Genomic DNA, 15,061 nt, shown 5'->3' with positions numbered 1-15,061 from the left:
CTTTTACCTTAGTTTTCATGGACATTTTGAAGTATCCAGATACACCGTTACGTGACCTTTTTCTTTTTCCCTTTGCCATTACCCTGCCCGTCCCTCTGGTGCCCTCAGAACACTTTCCAGATAAACGACCTGTGCTAGAGAAAAGACCAGAGTGCTAAATTTAGATGCAGAAATGCCCAGAACCGCTACAAACCTGCAAAAACATTTCCCCCAAATTCTCTTGTCCTTTCATCACCCACTAAAACGACTACGAAGTTTCTTGCCAAATGTAAATCCGCCGGACTAGATGACGTCGAAAGACCGCGAAATGTCACGCCACCACTTACGCTTTTGACGTCCGGAGAAAGGGAGCGGCCATTGGCTGTCAGGTGGCCGGAAGCCCGGGCCTACACGTCTCCACATAAATGCCCGGCGTGAGGCCTTCGCCTGGCCGTGAGCTGCGCGCTGGCCGAGGCCCTCGGTGCTCACGTGACTCGGCCGCGGCTCCCTCCAGGCCCCGATGGCGGCGCAGGGCCGTGTGCGCAGGCTCAGTGTGAGGCCGCCCGCGCGGTAAGGCCTTGCACGTGCGCGGTAGCGGTGGAGCGGCGGGGCGGCGGGCAGAGGGCCGAGGGTCCGGCATGTGGGGCCAGGGTCACTTTTCTCGGGCGTCCGTGGCAGAGAGTGTGAGGTCAGTCATCTTCTATGAGGTGTCCGGGATAAGGCGCCTGTCTGGACGGCTGGTGGTTGCCGCCGGGTGCGTGGGAAGGCCTCCAGCCCTGACCAGGGCCGTTTCCTGGCCTTTGGGGACCGCCGAGGCGGCCATGGGTACCCCTAGTGTGCAAGGAGCAAGGGCTGGAGAGGTTTGGGGGAGAAGACGTTGACCTGGACTTGTGTATCGCACTCCCCTGCCTCCTCGGCGCCATTGGAACCTTCCCACATGTCCGGAGCACACCACGAGCCGGCATGTTCCCCTGTGTCCACATGTCCGGTGAGCCCGGAGTCCCCCTGTGTCCGCGAGTACCCCATGCCCGCCTCACTCAGACTTGGAGGTGTTGCTCGAGACTCCCCCATTCCTTCTGGCGCAGATACAGGGCCCAGCTGGTCTCCGTAGGTGAGGGAGAGGGGGAGGGGACGGAGGCGGGGGCACAACTCTTAAAGGGACGTTTAAGAATCTTCTAGAAATAGTTTAAGATTTCCAAAGTGAACTGTTAGTGAACTGGGTTTTGCTTTCTTGACATCCTTAATTTAAAAACTAGCGTTTGGACCCAATGAAAGAATTCCTGGTTTGTAGACGTTTCACACCCCTTGGTGTAGTGGGGGGTGGGGGTTGGGGGTGGGGAGAAAGAAGCGAAATTCAAGAGTGTTGTAGTTAGGAATGTTATCAAAGTCTTGAGAGGGTTTGAGACTGCTGACAGTGGTGTTCTTAGCTAGCTTTTTTTTTTAAAGACATTTTTAATTGGAAAGGCAGATGTTTGGATATGGAGACAAAGAGAGAAAGAGTGCCATCCACTGGTTCACTCCCCAAATGGCTGCTATGGCCAGAGTTGAGCCAATCTAAAGCCAGGAGCTTCTGGCTCTCCCATGTGGGTGCCAGGGCCCAAGGACCTGGGCCCTCTTCTGCTTTCCCAGGCCACAAGCAGGGAGTTGGGAGGGAAGTGGAGCAGCTGGGATACGAACTGGAGCCTATATGAGATCCCAGCAACGGCAAGGCAAGAATTTAGCTGTTAAGCCATCACACGGGGCCCTTTAGATAGCTTTTGAAAGCTGTTGAAGTCTGATGTTTGTGCTTCTTTGATGAATGTGTGTATAATATTCTGTATTGAAGATAAAGTTACAAGTCTGTAGACTTTTTTGGGGGGAAGTAGTTTGCCTATTATGGATGAAAATTATTAAGCCAGATTTGATTTGTGGGCTTTAATTCCAGTTATGCAACCATGGTGCCTGTTATATACCATTTAAAAGCATTTGTTCTATTTTCTTTATTTTTAAGGTTTATCACAAATCTTAAAAAAAAAAGTGGGGGTGGGCCCAGCACAATTGCTCAATGGCTAAATCCTCACCTTGCAAGCCCTCGGATCCCATATGAGTGCCAGTTGTGTCCTAGCTGCTTCACTTTCCATCTGGTCCCAGCTTATGGCCTGGGAAAACAGTTGAGGTTGGCCCAAAGCACTGGGACCCACGTGGGACACCTGGCTTCTGATCAGCTCAGCTCTCGCTGTTGTGAACCATTGGAGAAGTGAGGCAGTGGACAGAAGATCTTCCTGTCTCTCCTTCGCTCTGTAAATCTGATCTACTTTTCCAATAAAAATAAAATTGTAAACAAATTATTAATGTATTTGAAATGCAGAGCTACACAGAGAGAGGAAGAGATACAGAGAGATTTTCCAAACATAGATTCATGCCCCAAGTGGCCACAAATGTTGGGGCCATGTCAGGTAGGAGCCAGGAGCTTCTTTCCAATCTTCCACTTGGGTGCAGGGGCCCAAGCACTTGAGCTATCCTCTGCTGCTTGCTCAGATGTATAAGCAGCAAGATGGACTGGAATTGGAGCAACCAGGTCTGGAACTAACATATGGGATGCTTGACATCCTATGCAGTGTTTTGACCCACAGCACTAACCCATTGTTTCTCTTGTTTTGTGTTTTATTTTGTTTTGGCAGGGGGAGGAGGAATGTGTTAATTTTTTTAGGAAAGAGTGTCAATATGTATGTGCATTATTCACTTCACTGCAAATTTTTAAGCATTTGGCTAGAGGTAATTTCATAGATTGAGATAATGGAATTGTGAGGTATTGCATATTGGAAATGAAAGAACTAATTATCGAGGAAAACACTTTATAGATCATTTTGCAATGTAGAGTTTGATTTTTGATCGCTTCCTTTAGGACAAAATATGCTTGTAAAAATTTGAATATCATCAGGCTTAGTCTGTATTGCTGTTGATGCAGGACCGTAATCTAATTCAAGGTATAATTTCAGTTTTCCGGGAATTGTCCAGATGGATGAAGACACCCATTACAATAAAGGTACTGACAGTTATAAAAGTATTTCACAATTAAATGCTGGATGATGGTGATTTATTTCTAATTTTCTTTGCACCCTGATTTTGTTTTAGTTGAGGATGTGGTTGGAAGTCATGTAGAAGATGCAGTAACATTTTGGGCCCAGGTAAGTAACCGACCATTTTCATTTGTCCTCTTCCTCTTCCCTGACCCAGGTCCTCCACAGCAAAAACCAAAATGAGAAAACTGGATGAATGAATGTTGCACAAGGCATTTTTAGAAGCTAAATAGCTACAGATGGAGATGAATCAGATCTAAGCAGTATACTCATATCAAGTTAAAAACTTCATAGAAAAATTGTGACACCAGGATTACACTGAATACTAACTTTCCAGGCTGTTTACACTGAGCAGTTGTACTTGTGAAGTGATAGCCCCATCTAGGGGTACTTTTAAAAATTGCTTATTGAAAGATAAAAGTCATGTTTTGTAATGACTTAAATTTGATTCTGAGCTATATTTTTTTCTCATTATAAATTAGGTATTTTCTCCTGGCATGCTGAAAGTCAGATAAGTTTGTTCAGTTTGAAGTACAAGACAAAGCAGCAAAGTGTTTCTGTTGAGAATTTACTTAAAAAAAAACCTCATTTTATCATTTCCCAATAAATCTCTTTTTCTTTTCTTTTTTTTAAGAGATTTATTTTAGTTTTTTTTATTGGAAAGTCAGATATACAGAGAGGAGGAGAGACAGGAAGATTTTCTGTCCAATGATTCACTCCCCAAGTGACCACAACGGCCGATGCTATGCCGATCCGAAGCCAGGATCCAGGAACTTCTTCCAGGTCTCCCACATGGGTGCAGGGTCCCAAAGCATTGGGCCATCCTTGACTGCTTTCCCAGGCCACAAGCAGGGAGCTGGAAGGGAAGTGGAGCAGCTGGGATTAGAACCGGCGCCCATATGGGATCCTGGCGCATTCAAGGCAAGGACTTTAGCCACTAGGCCCTAAATCTTTTTTTCTAAAGGTATTCATTTGAAAGGCAGAATTATGGGAGAGGGGAGAAACAGATCTGCAGTGGTCTCAGCAGCCAGGGCTGGGGTGTGCTGAGACTGAGCATGTCATACTGGTCTTGGGTGTGGATTGTGGATGCAGGGACCCAGGCAGTTGAATCATCTTGCATTGCTTTCTCAGGTGCATTGGCAGGAAGCTGGATCAGAAATAGAATAGCAGGAACCAGCATATGGGATGCTAGCACTGCAGATGGAAGTTTAACTTGCCATGCCACAGCACCTGCCCCTTCCCTGTAATTGTTATAGCATAGGAAGTCCTTTTTGTGAGGGTGGAGGTGATTCAGTAATGTGGGAATTTTATGAGATTTATGAGAAAACAATTTCTATAAGAATATGATTAATTAGTAATTCTAACATGTGAAGGAGCTATACTGTAGGATGCCATAGGTAACTAGTGGCAGATGTTATATGGACCTGGCCATTCTCTGAAGGACAGCACGGACACGTTGCCGTTCTCTGTCCCTGGGGTCTGCTGAGAGCATCTGTGGCATTCAGCAGTGCTCAAGATTTTATGATAAATAACGTGTTTAAGTTCATTATTTAATAACATCATTTATTAGCTTAAATAAGATTTTTAGACCAGTGCTGTCCAGTTACAAGTCTATCAGAAAAGTAGGTTATAAAATTTTTTAGCAGCTCCATTGAACAAATATAATGGAAGAGTGAAATTGACTTAAATGTTTTTATTAAATACCATGTGTTCAGTATGTTTATTTTTAAGAAAGAGTTTGAGCATTTTTTTCCTATGTCTATTAGCCACTTGAATTTGTTCTTTTGAAAAATACCTGCTCATTTCCTTCACCCATTTCTTCACCTGGTGGTTTGTTTTGCTATTGTTGAGTTTCTGAGCCTCTTTATAAATTCTACCATTTATGGCCCCAACTAGAGACCATTATGCTAAGTGAAACAAGCCATTCTCAAAAGGACAAATATTATTATCTTCTCTCTGATATAAGGCAACCTTCATACAAAATGCAAGACCAGTGTATATACAGGTAAACATGCAATCATTTAGAGGAACTGTATAGGGAAAACTGTCATACTGAGAAGGAAGATACAATGCAGGATGCATATCTACTCCTGAATAAAAGATAAACTCCCAATGAAACTGTTCAGTACATCTTGACAATAGGATGCTGGACCTTCAGCTCTACCTCTAATGTCAGGATACATGTAAGCAGAATGATGGCCTTGTAACTGTTGCTGAAGGACTACTTTTTTTTTTTTATTGTTAATCACATTGTGTTATGTGATACAGTTTTATAGGCACTGGGATTCCCCCTACCCCTCCCACAGCCCTACCCCCATGGTGGATTCCTCCACCTTGCTGCATATTCACAGTTGAAGTTCAGTTGGGATTCATTCATTGCATGCATATACCTAGCATAGAGTTCAGCATCTTATTGTCCAGATAAGTGCTGAAGGACTACTATACTAATACAGCAGAAAGAGTGTGGGGATGTGGACTACAGAGAGTGGGAGGGGAAATCCCTGAACCTGTGGAACTGTATCATGGAAAATAACAATTGAAGGGAAAAAAACACTAAGATCAATCTAGAGCAACACTAAACAATACAGTAGTCAATATTCATTTGAAATGGGGCTATTCTGACTTCTCTAAACAGCGGATTTCAAAAACTTTTTATGAGAAAAGGGATATAAAACACATTGTTCACATTTTCATGTGAAATATATTTTTGAAACATATTGTTCAGTCTGTTAAATACGTGGCTCACACCTGTGGAGTGAGCCAGTGGACAGAAAATTTTTCTGTCTCTCCTTCTCTCTAAAAAAATCTGCCTTTCCAATAAAAATAAATACATCTTTGTTAGAAATAATTACATTGCATTATGTGGCACAGTTTTATAGGCACTGGAATTCTCCCCCCACCCCTCCTCAAACCCTCCCCACATGGTGGATTCCTCCACCTTGTTGCATTACCACAGTTCAAGTTCAGTTGAGATTCTTTCATTGCAAGCATATACCAGGCACAGAGTCCAGCATCTTATAGTCCAGATAAGTTCAACAGCTAGTTGGGGAGACCATCTCTGGTCTGAAGGTAGAGCTGGCAGAGTATCATCCCGATCAATTAAAAGTCCCAACATAACATCAGCAACAATTTATAAGGTTATGGAATTAATTGACATAGTATTGAGTAACCAGTATGTTAAAAAATGCAAATTCCTAATCACATCCTGTGACTACTTCATTGACATTTCAATTTTAGTTTATATACAGCCTGGTTCTATACACCTTAAATAGCTATGGATTACTATTCAGCTATGTCCTGTCTATTTTCATTATAGTGTTTAGCAGTTTATAGTGTTGAAGCATAATTTTGTTGAACCTGGCTGTTTTTTGGGTAGTCTAGACTGGCTTATAACTCTAACAAGACCTATGTCAACAGTTTAGGTGCAGAACAGTTTTAAGAGGGTTGTGCAGAGAAATCTTCAATACCCTAGTGAGGAGTAACTAATCTTTGTGTCCCACCTAGTAAGATATAAGTGAATTCCTGTCTGATTCTAAGCTTTCCTTGTTGTTCTCTGTCTATTCTAGGTTGTTTTGTTTGTTTGTTTGTTTTGAGGGGTTTCCTGAGCGATCCTGATAGTCATTGCCAGAGAGGGTGGGGACCCAAAGTTGGAACCAAGCGAGGACCAGAGAGAGCTCCCCTCCCTAGTCCCGAAGGAAGTTAACTGTTCTTCTGTTTCTGTGGGCTGCTCAGGGCTCTTGGCTGTTGTTCTGATGCCCTTGGATCCTGCGAGGAAGAATTTGGACCATGACCTATTTTAAAATGTTTATTTATTTTAATTTTGTGTTGGAAAGTCAGATATACAGAGGTCAAGAGATAGAGAGGGTATTCTGTCTGCTGATTCACTCTCCAAGTGGCCATGATGGCTGGAGCTGGGTCAATCTGAAGCCAAGAGCTGGGAGCTTCTTTCAGTCTTTCATGCCGGTGCTTGGGCTGTCCTCTGCTGCTTTCACAAGCCACAAGCAGGGAGCTGGACGGGGAGCAAGACCGCTGGGACACAAGCCGCTGCCCATATGGGATCCTGGTATGTGCAAGACAAAGATTTTAGCTACTAGGCTGGCATGCCGGGCCTATCCCATTCTTTTTCTAGGCATTTCTTTATGCTACTGACATGTATGCAGAATTGGTTTATTTCTCTGTAAGAGTTTGACTTACTTTTAATACTCCAAAATCTTTTAAGTATAAGAGCACTTTTGATTATGCAACACTGTCAAGTAATACTTTACTGAATTCTGTACTACATCTGTTCTGCCTAGAGTATTGATAGAAACAAAGACATTGTGAAGATTGGTCTCTCGCTCTCTGAAGCGTGCCCGCATGCTGACTCCGTGTTTGGGAGTCTTGACCCCAAGAAGGTGAGTCATATCCTTAGATAGAATCCTGTCATCCCTTCTGGAGGTCTTTGCATCTTTGACATTTTGCAGTTTTTGGAATTTTTGGCCTACTTCAAATTCAAAGAATATATGGTTTTTTAGAGTTGGTGTAAACAACAGTCAAGCTTATTTCCTCAGAAATTCATAGGAATTGAATAGTGTCCTGGTTTGAAAAGGAAAATAATGTTGGCAGACTGTGAAACGGCTGAATCTTGAGGCTATTTTATGCTAAATAAGTTGGTTACTAAAAGGCAAATACTGTGTGATTCCATTTACATTAAATACTATACACCTGTGCAGTGCTGTGTGGTTTTAATCATCGACTATAAAATGGTGAACTAAATACATAGAATCTTTGCCGTGTCACTGATTCACAAAATATGTAAGAGATGCCTTTGGAGAAAATTTGGTTTTCTCTTCTCCCTTTTCATGGAATTATTATTTACCCTCACACTCTTCCCTATGGATGTCTAATGGTACCAATCCCATTTATTGAGATTATTTCTCATTTGCTAACGTTTTTGGTATTTTCATTTTAAATCAACTGACTATAAATTAGTGTTGACTATCTTTTTGAAAAATAACAAATACCTTTTATCATAGGCCCATCCATTCTTTGCCAAGAATTTATCTTTTGAACATACCTATACATACACGTTACACATTGCAGGATTATTTATAAACCTGAGTGGAGGTTACCTAAATGTCCTCAACATCGTGTAATAGTAATGACAATATTTAGTCCCTCCTTCCATGAGGGACCATCGTAAGCTCTCTGCATGTACTGGCTTGATCCTCAAACAATATGAAAAGGCAGATACTGTTACTGTTTTACATTTCTTTTGAAAATTTGAGGAAAAGATGAGGTAATTTTATGAAAGTCACTGACTAGCTTTTGGTGGGTCAGGTATGCAAAATCACAGAACCCACTTCCTTAACCATTACCCTGTGTTGGAAAAAATTTAAATTCTCCCATACTAAGTACTGTAATCATTTTGTGATGCTGGTACTAGGATGAGGCAAATTCAAAATTTAAAGAGGTCTTATTCTGACACGTGAATGAGTACCTCCTTGGGTTTTGTGTCCTGAGAGCCTAACTTGCTTTACTTATTATAGGCCATGATTATTAAAATGAGGGCCCTTGATGTAGTCTGAATGTCTGTTTTCCCCGATAAGGTAACTAGTTGAAATCTCGCCCTGAGGTGGCTGGTGTTAGTGTTGGCAGATGGGGTCTCTGGGAGGTGGTTAGGTTCTGGGAATGCAGATTTCATGATCGTCATCAGAAGATTGTTATTAGAGGTGCAGCAGGATGGCAGCTGAGGAAGATGCTCTGGTCCTGTCCTCACAGAGAAAACAATTTCCATAGGTATTCATGTTTCAAGTCACCTTTTGGATCCAAGGAAGCCAGGTCTGTGCCTGCAGATGGAACCCCTGGATCGGGCCTGGTCCCCAGTGGAGACCTGTGGCCCCAGTCAGTTGGAGTTTTATATGGACCAGCATCAGCCATCATTGGCTGTAGCGCTTTGTGCTGCAAGCACATGTCAGCAGCAGGCATCTCTGCGTGTGATCTGGTTCTGTTGTGGACAAAGCCGGAGCTAATCCATTCCTGTCCCCATTCCAGGAAGCATAACAGAATAATGCCTGGCGGGAGAAAAGGCTGGTGGTTCTAAGACACTGCAGAGGAGCATACTTTTTCAGATAATTAAAAAAAAGGTTTTGTTTTCATTGTATTTGAGATACAGACACAGAGAAATATCCCACTAGTCACTTCCCAAATTTCTGCAAAAGTCAGGAGTAGGCCAGCCTGAAGTCATCCAGGCTTAATGCCTGTCCTGTCCCTTTTCTTTTTTCTCTTTTTTTTAAAAAAAATATTTATTTTTATTTGAAAGGCAGATGTACAGAGAGGAGGAGAGACAGAAAGGAAGATCTTCCGTCTGATGATTCACTCCCCAAGCGGCTGCAATGGCTGGTGCTGTGCTGATCCAAAGCCAGGAGCCAGGAACTTCTTTCCGGGTCTCCCATGTGTGTGCATGGTCCTAATGCTCTGGGCTGTCTTCAGTTGCTTTCTCAGGCCATAAGCAGGGAGCTAGAAGGGAAGTGGAGCTGCGGGATCAGAACCGGTGCCCATATGGGATCCGGGTGCATGCAGGCGAGGACCTTAACTGCTATGTTATCATACTGGGCCCCCCTTTTATCTTTTGAACATAAAGGAAACTTCTGGTTCACATCCCAGATGCCTGTGACAGCAAGAACCAGGAGTTTCATCCAAGTCTCCCACATTAGGTGGCAGAGGGCTTACTCAGCCATTAGCACGAAGCTGGATCAGAACGGGAGCAGCCCAGACAAGAATCAGCCTGTGTTGGGGGTGGCAGCTTAACCAGTTACACCAAAACACTAGCTCCTTACTTCACATTTTAATAAGCAAATAGATTTAGTGGCAAAAATGGCAAGTGATTGGCAGTCCTATTCCAATTTCAAATTCTATAGAAGATCACAGTATCTTTAAATTAGGTGTTTCAAAGATGTACCAGTCATGATTTGGTAAAAGGCAAGTAAGCAGCAGACATGGCATTTTAGGATGGGAGTTGTGCAACAGATGAAGCCACAACTAGGGATGCCAGCGGGCCATAGTGCATTATTCTAAACCCATCTTCTCTGGTTCTGATCCAGCTCCCTGCACATGCGCCTTGGTCCTCTAACATCCAGAAGGAGCTCTTGGCTCTTGGTTCGGTCTGGCCCAGCTGTGCTGCTGTAGCCATTTGGGGAGTGAACCAGTACGCGGAAGATCTCTGTCGCTCTTTCTGTCACTGTACCTTTCAGAAAGTAAAGCTACTTTCAAAAGGAGAAAAAAAAATGGCACATTACTGCCACCTGGCTGAGCAGGGCTGGGTTATTTCTGTTCAGGAAAATAGCTATGTGCCACCCAAGCGGAAGCATCTGAGGTTCCCTCCATCAGTGTGAATAAGCACGACCGTCACGTAACACACACTTCTATCCCAGTCAGACTTGTCTTCAGACAGTAGAGCTGTGTGTTCCCTTCCATTGTGCCTGGGCCCATCTACTCTTCCAATTCTATTACCCTAGCCTCCGTCTGCTTGCATGTGACAAGGAGAAAAACGTGGGCCTCTAAGAAAAATTTACAAAGTGTAATCCATTTATGGATAACTGGAGGTGGCTGAGTAAAAATTTGCAATCAGATGCCTAAGCCAGGAACTAATTTGAGTTTTTAGTAATCTGAGTAGTTTATATGAGATCTTTATGGTAATTTACTTTATGGAAAATCTCTGTGTCTCTCCCTGTCTCTGCTCTCTCTGTGTTATTCTGTTGAATAAGTAGATAAATGTAAAAAAAAAAAAAAGCCAAGTATGATGACTTTGAGAGGTTTATCATGCCATTTGTGCTTTTTCCTTCCTGTTGGTGAATGTTAGCTGGGGGAACAGACTTTAGTCCCAGCTTGATTCACCTATTCTTCTGTAGTACATGATTTGTTAGAAGCCCCTTTGTGTGCTAAATTGATTGAGGGATTTGGGGCCCAGCATGGTAGCCTAGTAGTTAAAGTCCTCCCTGTAAGCAATAGCACGCTATCACAGCAGGTGGAATGCTGAGCCAGGAGCTGGGCTATACAGACCAAGGTGGAAGTCTGAAACTCACTGGAGGGAGTGGCACAAGTGACTACAAACAAAGAACTGTGTACCAACCACAATAAATAAATTTGAACTGCAGACTTGTGGTTGACACAGCTTAGAAACCTGCCCCAAGGAGAAGAATCTGATAACCAGAAGTTCAATGACCAACAGCAAAAAAAGAGACACAGGCACAATGAATATTATTGAAGACTCCCCTGAAAAGGAGCAAAAACCTTTGCTAACCTCAGAGTTAACTGAGGAAGACATCAAGAAAATGGGGGATATAGAATTCAAAACACTTGTTATAAAGCTTCTTATCAATGAGAAGCACTTAAAGCAAGCATTCAAGGAATTCAAGGAATATGTCACACAGAAAATGAGTCAAATGAAAGCTGATATATCAGAAATGAAGAACACAGTAGAGCAAATTAAAAGTACAGTGGAGAGTCTCCAAAGTAGAATGAAGCAAGCAGAAGAAAGAATCTCAGAATTGGAAGATATTTGTTGTCAACAGGGGGAAACAAGCAAAAAGCTGGAAGCAGAGTTGGGTTAAGCTAAAAAAAGTATTCAGGAATTGAAAGACACTATTAAAAGGCCAAATATAAGAGTTATGGGAGTCCCAGAAGGTGCAGAAAGAGAAGCTAGGTTTAATAATGTATTCGATGAAATAATAAGGGAAAATTAATCTAGAGAAAGAATTGGGAAACAAGATCCAGGAGGGGCACAGAACTCCCAATGGAGTTGACCAAAAGTGATCACTATGACACATGATAATCAAGCTTTGCTACATTGTACAAAATGGCACCAGATGTGAAACTTGTGGAGTTCTTGATCTGCTGGCCTTTAGGTTTGGGGGCTGCCTGGATCTAGTTTTGGGTGGAATCTGAAGGATGCAATTCACTGAGCCCTGAATGAGTTCGCTCCTAGAATAGTGCATGTGCTGTCCTGTCCCATAACCATTGCCTCCCTACACAAGATGGCACCTGATTTGGCTCTAGTGGGAGTTTTGGCTCTGAAATCCACCCTGTTCCTGCACCGCCTGTTTGGGACCTGCTGCTCTGTCACTGCTCCTGGTCAAGTCAAGCAAACCAGCAGGACCAGCAGTTCTTTGTCTGGGTTTACCTCCTGAGTTCCTGGTGAACTCCCCTTCCCATGTGGTTGCTGCTGGAGTTCTGGCCACCATGGAGTTTAGATTGCCACTTGTTGAATGCCGCTGGAGTATCGGGTCACTGCAGCATCACACCTTTCTGCTGCTTTCCTGTATCCTTCGGTCTCCAGGTGCCTCTCTGCTGTTGGTCTGTCCTCTGCTATTTCCTGGATTGTGCCCTCTCTGCTTCACCCTGGATAATGTTTCTCTGTTTAAATGGTTCCTCACCGTATTCTGCCATATTGATTCTCTGTGTATATTTCTTTATAAAAAGATGTTCTGTTTTTCGTTATATTCACGCCTCTTTTTGCAGATACAGAATAGCATAATATACTGAAGCCAGAAGTTTGAATCTTGTTTCTCCTGTATAGCTTAGGACTTTGGATGCATAGTGGTGAGAAAGAGTACCTGCCTCAGGGTTAGTGTGACAATCAAACAAGTTATTGTCCTGTGGATACATAGTAAGAGCTTAGTAGATGCTAACTTTTATTCTCAGCTACTTGCCTGCTTTATTTCATTGAAATGCCAAATAACCTTTTTTTTTCTCTGTAGATATATGGTGGATTGTTTTCAGAAGATAAGTGCTGGTACAGATGTAAAGTATTGAAAATCATCAGTGATGAAAAGGCAGGAAATAAGTGTTTGGTTTTTTTTCCTTAAATAATATTTATTGTAGTCCTAAAACTTAATGCTTATTTAGCCCTTCATTGCTTATTCGTTGCAGTAATAAAATTTGGCTCAGTGAATTAATAATTCTGTTAAAACTTACTTTTTCCTGGTGAGCACAAAAGAGATTAATTGCTTAAAAACAGGTTCAATTCAGGAATGTTCTTCTGAATTTTAGTTGTTATATAATCAACACAGATTGTCAAATTAAGCAATTTTTTGTTTAAATGACTATTTGGTACTTCAGTTCTTAATAGTTATGTTTGACTCCTGCTAATGAGTAAGTTTTTGATGAGTAGGGAAAAAACATTTGATTAAAACTGGTTATGCTTTTGCTTAATTATTTTAAAGTTGTTAATATTAAAGATTGACTTGCCATTTTCTCATGTCTATGTTAAATATAATGAGTTTCTTTGTGTTAAGCTCTTTTAATTTGGAGAGTCTGTGGAAGGTGTTTAAGTGGACTTGTAGCAATAGGAGGTGGAATAGCTGTGGCATTTATATCTTAGAGGTGTTTAGAAGTGTAGCCTTAGTCTTTCTTTCAATGCCATCTCTACATCTACTTTTTTTTTATTGGAAAGTCAGATTTACAGAGAGAAGGAGAAACAGAGAAAGGTCTTCTGTCTACTGCTCATTCCCCACATGCTGCAACTGAGCCTGTCTGAAGTCAGGAGCCTCTTCCAGGTCTGCCACACAGGGTCCCAAGGCTTTGAGCCATCCTCGGTTGCTCTCCCAAGCCACCAGCAGGGAGCTGGATGGAATGTGGAGCAGCCAGGTCGCCAATGAGGACACATATGGAATCCCAGTGCATACAGGCAAGGTTTTAGCCATTAATGTGTCACACCAGGCCCTCTACATCTACTTTCTACACTTAAGATACGTTTTCTGGAGTCAGCACGGTGGTGTACCAGCCTAATTCTCCACCTGTTGCACCAGCATCCTGTTGGGCACCAGTTCAAGTCCTGGCTGCTCCACTTCTGGTCAACTCCCTGCTTGTGGCCTGTGAAAGCAGTGGAGGAGTGCACCAAGACCTTGGACTCTGCACTCATATGGGAGACCTGGAAGAAGCTCCTGACTGCCAGCCTCAGATCAGCCTAGTTCTGGCTGTTGTGACTATTTGGGGGGTGAGCCAGTAGATGGAAGATCCCTCTTTCAGTCTCCCTGTCTCTCTCTCTGTAACTCTGAAGTTCTAGAAAAATTAGTAAGTCTTCAAAAAAAAAAAAAAGCATAATATGTATGCTTTAAATTTTTTTTTGGTAGAATAAGATAAAATGATTTGATTACTACTCTAATTAGCTTGATTGAAAATATTCATTTATTTTTGTCACAATGTTTTGTTAGTGAAATGAACCTTTCTAATTAATCTTGGTTCATAATTTGAAAAATAGCAATCATATTTTGTATTTGCTTTGACTTTATAAGGCAATAAATAGACTGTTGGAAGTTACCTTGGTGTTTTACTTTTTAAATAGATACAGCTGAAAATACAGGTGAATTAGATTGGATTAGTTTCAGGATCCAGCTGGATAGGTTTAATTTTATTGAAGAAAATTTTACAATTTTTCTTTTCAGATTTTCTTCTTTAAGAATGTTGATTTATTTGAACATTAGAAAAAACAGAGGAGGGCTTTAAATTTATAGACTTATTTACGATACCAGTTCTTGGAAAAAAAAAAGATGAGAAATATTACTATCTGACATTAGCTAGTGCCAATTGTAGAAATCACTTTGATTTTATGGGTTTTCTGTACTGTGAGTATATTACTAGAATTCTGTTTCTGATTTCATCTACTTTATTTGAGGTAAAATGCTATTTTTTACAGATAATTAGCAGAAAGCTAATGTGATTTAGGGGGCAGAGATATTTGATCTCTGGGTTCAGTGTTAATGTTCTCTTACTCTCCAGGGTGCAGGTCTCCTAATCCTGGGTGGTAATGTCTCCTTTTTTTTTTTTTTTTTTTTTTTAAATTTTTTCAGTGTCTGGTGAGGTACATTGACTATGGCAATACTGAAATACTGAATAGATCTGACATAGTTGAGATTCCTTCAGAACTGCAATTTTCTAGTGTTGCCAAAAAGTACAGACTTTGGGGATTGCAAATTCCTTCTGGCCAGGAAGTTACCCAGTTTGATCAGGCAAGTCTCAGAGTTTAAGTACTTTTGTTAATCTAA

General features: G+C 41.9%; 1 protein-coding gene across 2 annotated transcripts in view; it reads left to right on the top strand.

The window, feature by feature from the left end:
- Window positions 1–617: 617 nt before the first annotated feature.
- STK31 (serine/threonine kinase 31) overlaps window positions 618–15,061 on the top strand; it is a 58,588-nt gene continuing 44,144 nt past the window's right edge. For both annotated transcript variants that reach the window (XM_040965002.1, XM_040965001.1), the window contains exons 1-6: window positions 618–667; window positions 2,958–3,004; window positions 3,094–3,146; window positions 7,334–7,432; window positions 12,776–12,850; window positions 14,867–15,025. In XM_040965002.1, the coding sequence (XP_040820936.1) occupies window positions 618–667; window positions 2,958–3,004; window positions 3,094–3,146; window positions 7,334–7,432; window positions 12,776–12,850; window positions 14,867–15,025 (483 nt within the window). The remainder of the gene's footprint in view (window positions 668–2,957; window positions 3,005–3,093; window positions 3,147–7,333; window positions 7,433–12,775; window positions 12,851–14,866; window positions 15,026–15,061) is intronic.

Source organism: Ochotona curzoniae, unplaced genomic scaffold (genome assembly GCF_017591425.1).
Source record: "Ochotona curzoniae isolate NIBS_2020 unplaced genomic scaffold, NIBS_Ocur_1.0 scaffold_3835, whole genome shotgun sequence".
Classification (NCBI taxonomy): domain Eukaryota; kingdom Metazoa; phylum Chordata; class Mammalia; order Lagomorpha; family Ochotonidae; genus Ochotona; species Ochotona curzoniae.
The sequence above is the reverse complement of the archived record's forward strand: the minus strand, read 5'-3'. Positions and strand labels throughout refer to the sequence as shown.